Source organism: Rhea pennata, chromosome 5 (assembly GCF_028389875.1).
Source record: "Rhea pennata isolate bPtePen1 chromosome 5, bPtePen1.pri, whole genome shotgun sequence".
In the NCBI taxonomy this organism is placed as follows: domain Eukaryota; kingdom Metazoa; phylum Chordata; class Aves; order Rheiformes; family Rheidae; genus Rhea; species Rhea pennata.
Window position 1 is genome coordinate 16,578,858 of NC_084667.1, and position 12,319 is coordinate 16,591,176.

The 12,319-nt window shown below is 40.5% G+C and overlaps 1 protein-coding gene across 4 annotated transcripts in view; it reads left to right on the forward strand.

The window, feature by feature from the left end:
• RPAP1 (RNA polymerase II associated protein 1) overlaps positions 1–12,319 on the forward strand; it is a 43,914-nt gene that overhangs the window by 20,169 nt on the left and 11,426 nt on the right. For all 4 annotated transcript variants that reach the window (XR_009958614.1, XM_062577613.1, XM_062577615.1 and 1 more), the window contains exons 12-18: positions 1,128–1,310; positions 3,087–3,221; positions 3,397–3,576; positions 6,228–6,385; positions 7,359–7,538; positions 8,702–8,903; positions 10,864–10,973. Coding sequence is in view for 3 of the 4 variants with exons in the window: in XM_062577613.1 (XP_062433597.1) it covers positions 1,128–1,310; positions 3,087–3,221; positions 3,397–3,576; positions 6,228–6,385; positions 7,359–7,538; positions 8,702–8,903; positions 10,864–10,973 (1,148 nt within the window). In the remaining variant the exon portion in view is untranslated. The remainder of the gene's footprint in view (positions 1–1,127; positions 1,311–3,086; positions 3,222–3,396; positions 3,577–6,227; positions 6,386–7,358; positions 7,539–8,701; positions 8,904–10,863; positions 10,974–12,319) is intronic.

Below are 12,319 nucleotides of genomic sequence, written 5' to 3' on the forward strand. Positions count from 1 at the left end.
GTATCTATCTGTGAGGAATGGGCAGGGCTGAACGTTTGGCATTCTTCCTCTGGCTTTTGTAAGACAAACAGGGTTTAGCCTTCCTATATACACAGAAGATCAACACACATGAAAAATGCAGCCTGAATTTTTCCTTTAGTCGCTAGTGGCTACGAGAAACCTTTCTCTTTGTGTTTCCTTTGAAGACCTGGATACTATCTTGAGCTTTTCCTCCCCTAGTGGGATGAAGATTATAATCTCAAACTTGGTATTTTAGATGGACTCCTAGCCTCATCCCCTACTGTCCAGACTGTTCTGACTATGCTGCTCACTTGCTTTTCAACTTATTTCTCTCTCTCTCTCTCTCTCTCTCTTTTTTTTTAAGTTGAATAGCTTGCAACTACCTGGCATCTTTCATTTGTTTCAAGAACATCTCAAACTTTAGCTGAAGTCTACCACTTTTTTTTTTCTGTATAATGGAGTGGTTATTTGTGTTTACCAGATCAAGAATTTTAAAGCAGCTATTAAGTAGCAAAAGCATTGGATTAGAATTTGTAAACAAATTATCTTTTACATTCTAAAATATTTTAGGGAAAGTAAGTCTGGTTTGGGCACAATCCCTTTTCTGAAGAGTTGAAAGCTCATTTATTGCAGTGCTGCCCCAGAACAAATACATTAAATAGTGTTTATTTTAATGTGAGAAATTTAACGTGACCATTCGGCATTATCTGTGACCCATGCACAGTTCTGCACAGGGCCAGACACAGGAGCAGGGCCAATGAATGCCTAGTTTAACCTCTACAGCCCTTGAGTTCTCTTTTTTCATTTTATTTATTTATTTTTTTATCTTAAACATTTTCCAGATAAGATGCATGTCTATTTCCTGTCTAGTGAATTTAATTCACCTCACAATACAGTTGCTTTTCTTAATTGTTTCTCATGGGTTCCCAAGTGTCTGTGGATCATAGGTTAGAATGACTACCCTTAAAAACATTGCATCCTACTTGTACACGTTTAGAATATCCTTTATTGTTTTCTGCTTTCCTGAGAGTAAGTGGGAATCAGTAAAGCATGCTGTAATCAAAAGCATTATTGAAAATTTTTTTTCTTCCATAATTTCTTTGTGAAAATTGCTCTTCTCCTTACAGAAATATCTTGATTTGACTTTCTCGTGGTATCAAGGAATGGCTGCATTCCCTTTCCTCCCCAACAAGGAGGAGGAGGAGGAAGATGAGGAGGATGAAATAACTGGAACTGAGAAGTCTGAAGACAAAAAATTAAAAGATGAAAACAAGCCAGATCCAGATGTGGCCAGATATGATGTTATAAAAGTAAGCACAGAGCAAGGCCTGAAATTTTATTAAGAAAATACACTCTGCACAATGTCTTTGTGTGTTGTTGAAATGAGTATGGACATTATTAGAGCAGTCTGAATGAGCATTAGAACTCTCTCCTTGCTGTTGGGTATAATGTTGCTGTCATATATTACCAAAAGGGTAATTTTATTGACTTCTAAAATTGGTGAGATTTGTTGCTGACCTGTGGCTTTGATATCACTAAGTGTCTCTGAGTTCCTTTAGGGATATCAGCAACAAGCACACTGATGACCTTGAGATAGATAGGTACACACTTTTTTTTTTCCAGATTTGCTGAAACATTGCATATAGATATGATTTTCAAGCTCACTTTCTTTGAAAATATTTCAGTCACTATTAAAATGTCTGCAGTATTGCAAAATTTAGAAAGGGCATTAAACCTAGATAGCTATGAACTAGCTGGACTTGAACACTGATGCTCCCTTTTCTATTTGGCATAAGGCAGCAACTTTCCCCCTTCATATCTGCATCCTTCCCCATTCATATCTGCATCCTTCTTCATATTTCCATCATTCAGATAAAAAACCTATAACCTTTAGAAGGAATTCCTCATATATTTTAGCCTAATTCCACATTCTTGATATGAGAACTGAAAATAGTTGTCTTTGTCCTCTCAAACCCAACCGTGTGGGTGATGCTGAGGCAAAAGTCTGTGATCACATGACTTATCCTCAAGTGCTTGAGCCTGTATTCAAATGGCGCTTGGTTACAAACTTCACTGGGCAGGTGCAGTAATTTATCTGGGTGTCTGGTCTCATTTAGTGGCTTCATGATTTTAGATTTGTTCTACACGGTGACACTGGCACTGTTTTAAAAGAAATAACAGCAGCGATAGAAGAGATGAAATCAGTCTGTGGTTCTGGAAATAGTTGTGTGATTCAGCATGATGAATTTTAACTTGTTCTAAGTAGCCTGGGCTCAGAAGATTTGGGATAAAATTCTCCACTCTTCCAGTTCTTGTAAACTTCTGTTTTACACCTTTCTATTGGCTGGTACAACCCAATTACTCCAGATAGTTGGAAGAGGAATGTTTAAACCAGTAGTTGAACTCAGAGGCCTAGAACTACAACCTTACCCAACTGCAACTTTTAGAAAGTATCTGTGCTATGAACCCTGGTGTTGTGGAATTGCCTTTTCCCAGAACTAGGAATATGTAACACTATCACTTAAATTGAATATTGGTTTTGTAGTGCTGTCACCAGTCATGGTCTTCTGCCAGGAAAAATCACATCATCTTTCTGTATCTCTCTTTTTCAACTGCAAAATAGGAATAAATGTCTGTTCTTTGCTTCTGTCAGCTTTCTCTAAGTTAACAGGTACTGTCAGCATTAGAGACAGAGTACTGAATTAGGTGGATGTGATAGGCAGGGCAAAAAAAGAGCAAGAGTACCTTTTCCAGTAATACTAGGTTTTAGTAGTCTTTTATAAGGAAGCTTCTCTTCCTGTTCCCGATCACTTACTCATGATTTCATTCTCTGAAAAACAAAAGTATCTAAACCCTACCAGCGTCCTGATCTGGAACAAAAGTTCAGGTGTTCCTGCTCTCTTGAGGTAGCTTCTGCTCATTTGCTTGCATACCGGTAAATCTGCAGAAACTTACCTCTTTGTTTCCCTAGTGGTGATTTAAAAACCTTCTATCTGGAGAAGAGTTGAATCTGCTTTTCCCTTCCAGCAGGTGCAGTGTAGAGAGCAAGCATTAGGAGCATAATGATTTTTTTTTTCCCCTCCTAGGGACTTTTGAAGACACGAATTCAGCACCGGCTGAGGTACATCCTTGAGGTGGTACAACCTGTTCCAACTGTGGTCCTGGATATCCTGCACATCCTCACCCACATAGCAAGGCACTCCTCTGAAGCATGCAACCAGGTAAATCTCCTGTTGTAATCATAAGGAGCTCTGGAATTGGGGGGAAAAAGGTTTGAGAAAGGGAGGAGAGGAACAGATGGAGGTATGGTAAGGGAATTAGGTAAACTGATATTTTGCTGTTGCTGCTAATATTGCTCCTCTGTAATTATTTGTGCTGCCTTCTGTTCCTCTGCAGCTGCTTGACTGTCCTCGGTTGATTGAGACCGTTGTCAGGGAATTTCTCCCTACACAGTGGGATCCCCGAGTGGCTGAACCAGGGTGTTTACTCACAAGTGTTCATGGAGTTCCTTGTGCCAGTGCTATGAAGTTCATCAGAGTGTTGGCATCTGGAGGCCGAAATGCAACAGCCCGAATGGTGAGTGATTTCTGGAAGAGCTTTTATGATGGCAAAGGCCTTTGTTCTGTGTCTTGCTCTCTACGTAAATAATTAACTGGAGGTGACTCTGAGCTGAAGGGCTTGATTCAGACATGACCATTGCTCATGGAACTGGGAGCGATTGGGTCAGGATTCTGACTGCAGTCCCATTCTGGAGCAAAGTGATGCAGTAAGGTCAACAAAATGATTAAGGGATTGGAGCATCTGACATATGAGGAAAGGCTGAGAGAGGTGGGATTGTTTAGCTTCAAGAAGAAAAAGCTTAGGGGAGAGAATCTTACCAGTGTATTTAAATACCTGAGGGGAGGGAGTAAAGAAGACAGAGGCAGGATCTTCTTAGTGGTGTCCAGTGAAAGGACAAAGAGCAACGTCACAAATTGAAATACGGAAAATTCCACTTGAGCATAAGAAAAACCCTTTAGTGTCAAACTGCTACAGGTTGCACAGGGAGATCGTGGGCTTCCCATCCATGAAGGTATTCACAACCCGACTGGATACAGCTCTGAGCAACCTGGTCAGGTTGGTCTTTCTTTAAGCAGAGGAGCTGGACCTGATGATCTCCAGAGATCTCTTCCAACTTCATCTGTTCTGTGACCTTATTATCAATAGGCTTGCAAATGGTTTAAGCATAGTGTAGGTCCTAGCCCCACAGTCTCTGCATCCCATAGCTGTTTTCTGCTAGTTGCGGACAAACTTTTAAAAAATCATTTGGAAGACGGAATGGGAAGGGGAGTAAAGAAACTAAAATAGCTTTTGTGGGGAGGGTGCATATGTGTGTTTTGAAGAGATTGCTGGCAGTATCACAGTAGTGTTGCCTTCTGCCGTTGTACCGGTAGAAAAATTGGCTCAAGCTTTTCAATATTTTTTGTTTGTTATAATGCAGCTGCACAACACTGTGTAGCACCATGTAGCTCGGTAATACTGGCAAATAGTAGATGCTTAGAGCATGTTTTCAGGTGTATTACTCTTTATTCTTCCATGTTCTACTGAGCTACAGCTTAGGACTTTTTAAACCAGGGGTTATACAGTTTTATCTTTGTGTTTTACAGCCCTAGTTGAACTTCCCTGTCATGAATTTGTCTTAATAATTTTGAAGTCATTTATCAGTATTTCCAACACATCTTATCCATTTCTGGACAGATTTTCCATTTCAGAGATAATTGTATTCACTCATATAGGTTGTCGCATTGGTGCTATAAATGCAGAACATCTACCAATAGCAGCACCCATTACAGTGCAGTGGGCTGTCTTAGGGTTTTCAGTTTGGTATTGTTAACAGCATCTAATAAATTGCCATGCAGGAAATTGCTAACATCAGCAGGAGAACACCCATTTGTGCTATAAAATGCATAGATTAATGTGCTGATAATGGATAGCAAGATATTTAAAGGCTGTAAGTGGCTCCAGGGACATAATAAAAAAAAACTTTGTATTTTACTCTCCTTCAGTAGAGTACTTGCATACTCCAGGTTTTTCAAGGTGTGCAAAAATTGCATACAAGGTTCCTGCCACTCAGGCTTTGGTTCTGTTTTGCTCTGGCATAGCTTGTGGCAGGCACTTAAACATGAGATTGGAAGGTAATCAAAAACTAAACTAAAATCAGCAGTGTGGGAATGTTCTAAGATTTATTTTACTTAACAAAATTTCTCTATCTTCCTCCTCTAGAAATAAATTTGACTTTGCCCTCTGTTCTGTAGGAGGAGTGTCAGAATTCATAGCTTGATTTATCAGTTCCTTTGCTTTCTTGCTGCTGTGCATTGATTTCCCATACAAGATTATTCTAAAGAGTTGGATTTTTAATTGTCTATAATACATCTATGTGTTGTGAAAAAGAATTTGTCAACTCGTTTGCTTAGGCAGAGCTCACATAAGCTTTTGTATGTGTGGGGGAGGGAGAGAGAAGCTCTCTCGCTTATGGTTAAGCAAAAATATCCTGTTGTTGGGGAGGATAAAAATTATTTCTAGAGAACTGTAAATGAGTCACATCATGATTAGTTCGAAACTAAAATAACCTCAGAGCACTTCCAAACATCAAAATCCTATAATCGTACAAAATTAATAGTCAGAATGTACCCTTTTTGTAAAATAAACACGGAATTATAGAAAGATTTAGGTTGGAGGATCTCTGAAAGCCATCTAGTGTGGCCTCCTAAAAAGCAGATCAGTATCCATTCAGTATTTTTGTATACACTGTTTGGTGTAAGATATGTCTTTACATGTACACTTGAATAATAAATTTTTGTTTGTGACTAGTTAAAGAAAGATAACTATACATTTAAAATACCAGCTAAATGCTGTAGAGAGCCTTCGAAACAAGAGTGTCTGTGAGCTAGACAAACAACCATCAGGAATGATTTAGATGTAGTTGATTTGTGTTGAGAAAGGATTAGGTAACACAGGCATCCCTTCCAGGGATGCTTCCTTTGTAATAGCAGTTAACCATTTGTTAACCCTTTGTAGCAGGCACCTTAAGATTATACAAGTTGAAAACAGATTTGAGCGGTGCAAGGGGAGTTTAGAATAGGCTGAATTGAAATCTGCAGCTTTTTTGGTGTGTGAGACTATCTGAGGCATGGAGTGATGCTTCTTATCTCTTTGTCTATTTTTGTTTGGTTGCTTTTGTTTTACAGCTCAACAAATTTGAAATGAAGAGTCGGTTAAGTCGATTTATTGCTGAAGACCCACTGGATCTGCTCCTGCCAAGGGAAGAAGCCATCAGGCTAAGCACTGAAGCCTTTCGGCTGTGGGCTGTGGCTGCTGGCTATGGTCAGGCCTGTGATCTTTACAGGTACAGCACAAAGCTGGAGAGATGAGGATGGTGGATGTAGGGGATGCAATAGAGAAAATGGACATCCTGTTCTAGAGCAGCAAATATAGGGGTCTCCAGGATCAGGCTCAACTCCCTTTCCTCAGCTTCCTGCAGTAAAAGTTCATGCTGAGTTCCTTTTTCTGCTTTTCTTTTCTCTCCTGTGCTTAAATGCTGTTATTTGTGTTGTTTTTCCTCTGTACTAAGGGAGATCGCTAGCTTTTTAGGACTGCGTCTTCTTCCCCTAAAAGCACAAATAACCTATCCTTGTGTGACCACAAGACACTTTGATCATAATACATGTAGGGCTTGAATCTGACTCAAAGGAGGTCTGGAGAGCAGTCACCAACATTCAAGCTAAGTAAGGCATGTTGAAGCAGATAGACTCTGCTTTTTGCATCTGCTCTCAGTTCAGTACAAAAATAAAAGTTCTTGTACTTGACCTTCATTAGGTCAAGTCTGACTTATCTCAGAAACTGAATCTTTTCCCTGTATTTGCACTGACTTGGAATCATTAAGGTGGCTTTAGAGTTGCCCAAAGAGAAGTAAAAGGAAGGCCTGTATTAAATTTCAGAAGGGAGGTTCTCTCTTCACAACAGTATTTTCAGTTTTCCAGCTCAATCAGGGAGTAAAAATTATATAAAATATTTAAAAACCCTAAATAATGCTAAGAAGGAAAAAAAAAGGCAAAAAAAAAAAGTTAAATTTGCATGGTTATAACATGTGGTTACTTTGGGCAAGAACTTCAGAACTAGGGAAGCAGGAAAAAGTGAAAATAATTATTCCAAAGGATTATTCATCTCAGAATACTTGGAGGCAGAGTACTAGGTAGGTCCCATTCAGCTGTTGTTTGCAGTGACAATATTCTCTCTTTGCCATCTTTTTTCCATGACTGTCTATTTGTGTTTTTTTGAGGGTGGGGGTGTTATGGTTCACTCTCCCATCCATACTGCAGGGATCTCTACCCTGTGCTGGTGAGGATTCTGCAGTCCCTGCCTGACTTGCTTGGCAGTTGCTGTGAGAAGAGCCCTGTGCTTGAGCTGTCTGTCCAGCGAGCCACGGCGGTGGTTACTCTCCTGACACGTGTGACGCAAACAGCAGGTTGCACAGCAGAACTGCAGGCCCAGCAGAACAGGTAGGTCCTCTTTCTGTCACCTCCTGTCTTGTCTTTATCTGAGAGGCTGGAGTCCTGTCCACGGGACCAGTATTAAGAGAAGTGGGCTGCAGGTTTGTTGCCTTTGTAAGGGTCTGAGAATTGCCTGTGGGCCAACAGACTTAGGAAACAAAAAATCTCTTCTGACCTAAAAAGACTTTTTTAGTGATTGCCTTTGCAAGGTGAAAAAGAGCAAAAGTGAAGCTCTCCTGCTTTGTTTCCTTTATTATGCTGGATATGGTATAGCAGGTAGGATCTAGTGGGGAGAAGCAAAGTGGCTTGCAAAAGATCCTTACCTATCAGGATCTTCTGAGTTTGAAAGGGGATGCATCATAAATCTGAACTCCCAAGGAAAATTGCTTCCTAATTGGGCATCTTCATTTCAAAATAGGACTACCTATTGTTTTATTGGCTAAAAGATACTTAACAGTAAGGTAAGCTGTGGATGCATGAGCTATATCTGTCATTACTTTCCACTCTGCTGTGGTTCACCAATCCTACCTAGTATTTCTCCATAAATAATTTTGTGAATCAGGGCTACTCCTCTCTCCTGTGGAGCTTTTACTGATCAAGCTGCTTTTAGTGAATCCCACATTCTTACTGCTTTCATTCTCTACTCTCCTATAAAGCAGTGTGGATCTCAAAGCTCCACGGTCACAATGGACCCCAGCTGGTATTGGGTTCCCCCAGGAACCAGTATTGAGGCCAATATCTTAGTATTGATTACTTCGTAGAAGATAAACATCAAAGCATTAGAATTTGCTGAAGATACAGGTACTTTTTCTGGTGAAATGTGGGAAACTCTTGACTAATCTAAACAAAGCTAGAGGCTGGGGTAGCATGATAGGTAAAACTAGAAAATTGCTTAAGGACAGAGTAATGCAAGTAAAGAAATTTTAGTTTGCAAAAAAATTTTAGTAGCTTATACACTGGATTTTTCTACCTGAAGTAGTTGGGCTGGTTGTAGGAAAGTGCAAAGATTTCCCCCCTTCCCCTCCTCGGCCTCCCCCATCCTGGGGCTGCCATTAGGTATCTGTCTTCTAGATTACCTGTGACTGGAAGGGTTACTATTAAATGTGATGATTTAGACAGATTGCTTCTGAGATATCCTCATTATTCTGTGTCGTTTTCCCATTGTGTTTCAGTAAGGGCTCAGAAGATAATGAACAGATTCCTCTTCCACCAGTAACATGGAATCAAGTGTCAAACTTACGGCCCTTCCTTGAGACCAGTCTGAAAAGAATCCTCCAGGAGATATCCCACACAGAAACTTGGCAAGCTCTCCAGCCTCTAACCACAACTTACATGATCTACTTGGGAGTTTATTATAGTGCTTGCGGCCAACAGGTACAGCCTGAAAGTATGGGGTTTCTCTTCATCTCACCACCATCAGCTTGTTTATTGTCTCTGAAACATCTGAACTTAAAAGCAACACTGAAAACAAGAAAAGGGAATTGAGGAATCTAGCTGAGGACTAGATTTTGTTTTCCACACCTCATGTCTAGGCTGGGTGGCGTTTAGGGTCAGATAAGTTTGCTGGCCCTTCATATTAGCGATGCTAAAAATTACTGTCTTCCTTTCTCCCTTATGGCTTAGAGTCTCAATCAGGTTATGTAGTAGTGCTGTGAGTGCTCTGATTTACTACAGAGGCCCATAGTATGTAGCAAATATTGCCTAATTTAGTTTGACAATCCGTTCTCTTTGTGGGCTGAATAAAGTTGCACTTTTTTTTTTGCATTTGTTGTAGGCTGAGAGCTTGGAGTGCTCTCAGAGTAGAGGCTGAGAGTTAGGCTGCAGTAGTCTGATTGTAAGATTGAGCTTTGAGGGTCAAGCCGTATGAACTTGGAATAGGAAGCAATAAATACAGATTTATTTGCTGCCCCACTGATGTTCAAGCTCAAATTCTATAACCTGGTTACTATTGTGGTATGTGATCATCTTTTAAAGTGAATTTTCTGAAGATAATACACATCGATTTGTTACTGTTGAAGAATGCTATCTTACACTTTAGCTACCATAAAGATTCATGCTTGAAGATTAAATGGAAGTTTTCCCTTTACTGCCCAACTACCATGTCTGAATCCTGACATGGAAGAGCTGTCTTCAAAGTGTGTGGATGATTTAATGCCTGTAATTATTCAGACCTCTGCACTGCCTGCAAAACTTCTCCAAAACAAATGAGTTTATTAAGAATTGCCGTGGTGAAAAACACTATCTTTCAAAGATATCTTCAATACCTGACAGGTTGGTTGTAGCTTTCACCTGCTTTCGACTGCTGAGCTTTAGAGAACTAGGGTCACCATTTAAACAATTTAGTATTCCTGATTAACTTTTATAGACAGCCCACAAGAGTGGCTAACAAACATGATTTCTTAGGTCCTTATGAATCAAGAATTTTTATTTCCACATTTAAGAAAAAAAAGAATAAGTTATCTAACTGATTAGGTGAGCTGATTTTTTTAAAAAAATGCACGTAGCACACTTGAATAGAATAGTGCAAAAAGTCAACTGGTAGAGTAACTAGAGAAGAGTGGATATTTGGGCCTTCTTGGGAAACTTCTGTTAGTCTACTCAGAACTAAGGTTAACATCTTGTAGCTTTTGCTGACTGCTTTTTGGAGAGGGATTTCACCTGGGGAGCCAAACTGAATTTTATTCTTTATAGTTATGGCAATGAGTATTTTTGTATCCTAACACAGCATTCTAATGAAGAGTAAAAAGTAAAACAATTGCCAGCATGTTCCTTCAACATGGAATATTGCTTACTAGGGGCAGAAGAATTGGGATGGTTCTCTAAAAGCTACAGATCCTCCTCTATGCAGTGTTCTTCCACAGTAATACCTTGGTGAATAGGTCAGTCTCATTTTACACCGCTGATATTTTTTGGAGATACTGATATTTTTTGGTGCTACTCTGCTTTCCTAAGGTGGTTCTGATCACTTCTGTGTTGTTTTCAAGTTCAATGGGAAGATCAGCACATAGATGGGGAAGGAAAGGGGTTTTAGTCAGTTAGGGAAATTTTCATTTAGGGAATTTTGCTCGTGCCTTACTTCCAGCTGATTAAGGATTCTCTATGATGTACTTTAATACTTGGGTGGGAGGACACCTTGGGGCACCAGCTCTCAGCTTCCAGGCTGCTGTCAGCAGTGAGACTAGCTCTAACCTGTAGCTGTATCACTGCGTAGAAGGTGTGGGTTCGCAAAGAGGTGTTAAACAAAAGAGAAAATAATTAGATCAACCTGCTTTTGTCCCTTATTGAAATGCCTTCATTCACCATCTTTTCCCCTCCTTTCTTGTGTTTTCTGCAGCCATCAGTCAATCCAATTGACTGCTTAGAGGAACTGGAACACTTGACATTTGAGGTGCTGCTGCCCCTTCTCAGCCAGCCAGCCGTGCACAACATGTGGGATTTGCTCAGGTAAAATCATTTCATTACTAAGATGCTGTTGCCAGAAGCTAAGGAAGGAAGGCTCTCTTCTATGCTATACTGTGTGGTCAGGAATGTAGAAAGTGGAGTGGTTCAGGGACTGGGGGACCTGCTCGTAGAATAGAAATTGTCTAGTATTAACCTAGAAAATATATCAAAGAACAGTTTGGCTTCAGGCGGTTCCTCCCTCTCCCATTTCCTCCTGGTGTGTGTGTGTGTGTGTGTGTGTATATACATATATATATGTGCCCCATATGTGTGATACTGAAAGTAGGATGAATTAGTGTGTTACAGTTCTGTCTATACCTTGCTTGTTGTCTGTCCCCTCAAAGCAAAAAGCAGGGTGGCTGCAGAGGTTCTCCAGTTCTTCCTTCCCTCCTGATGCTGCTGCAGCATCTGCATCTCTGCAGAAACTGCCCTCCCATGCAGTTGTTTCAGGTCAATTCCAAATTGATCATTAGTCACTCTTGGCTTTGATTCTTTTCGATCTCAGTGGCAAAAATGAAAAAAATGAAAGATTAATTTGGATGCCTCTCATGTCAGAGGAGGTGCATGTACCATTCACACGATCTGTATGATGCTGCTTTCATAAAAAAGATTTAAATTACACTGTTTTCTAAGCTCCTGCAGAGTTCCACAAAGGCTCTGTAAGTCCCTGCAGGAAAGAGGAAGGCCAAGTACCAAACTGTCTTTTCAGACTTTTGGATATCATGAGCATTATCTTGGACTCTGGTAGAATGAAGAGTTAGCTAATCTGCACCTTAAGGTTTTGACAGTCTTATCTGAATATTCTGGGCAGATTATGGCCAGTTTCCTCTAAGTGTAGGGAGCTTTTGTGTGTTCCAGGCATACAGAGTGGCAGAAACTACCTTCAAAAAGCAGAGTCCTTTTAGTAATGGCAGTGGAAGAGCAATGCATTTAAAGAATAAATAGTTACCTGACACAGAAAAAACGTGTGACTCTTTGACAGAATTTGCCATATGGATGGCATCTGAATGGCATCTCCAGACATATGGAGGAAAAGAAGGTGATCAGGAGTAGCCAGCATGGATTCACCAAGGGGAAAATCCCGCTTAACCAATCTGAGAGCCTTCTACGATGGAATGACTGGCTGGGTAGATGAGGGAAGAGCAGTGGACATTGTGTACCTTGACTTCAGCAAGGCTTTTGACACTGTCTCCCATAACATCCTCCTAGAGAAGCTCAGAAGCGTGGGTTAGATGAGTGGACAGTGAGGTGGACTGAGAACTGGCTGAAAGGCAGAGCTCAGAGGGTCGTCATCAGTGGTGCAGAGTCCAGTTGGAGGCCTATGGCTAGTGGCGTCCCCCAGGGCTCAG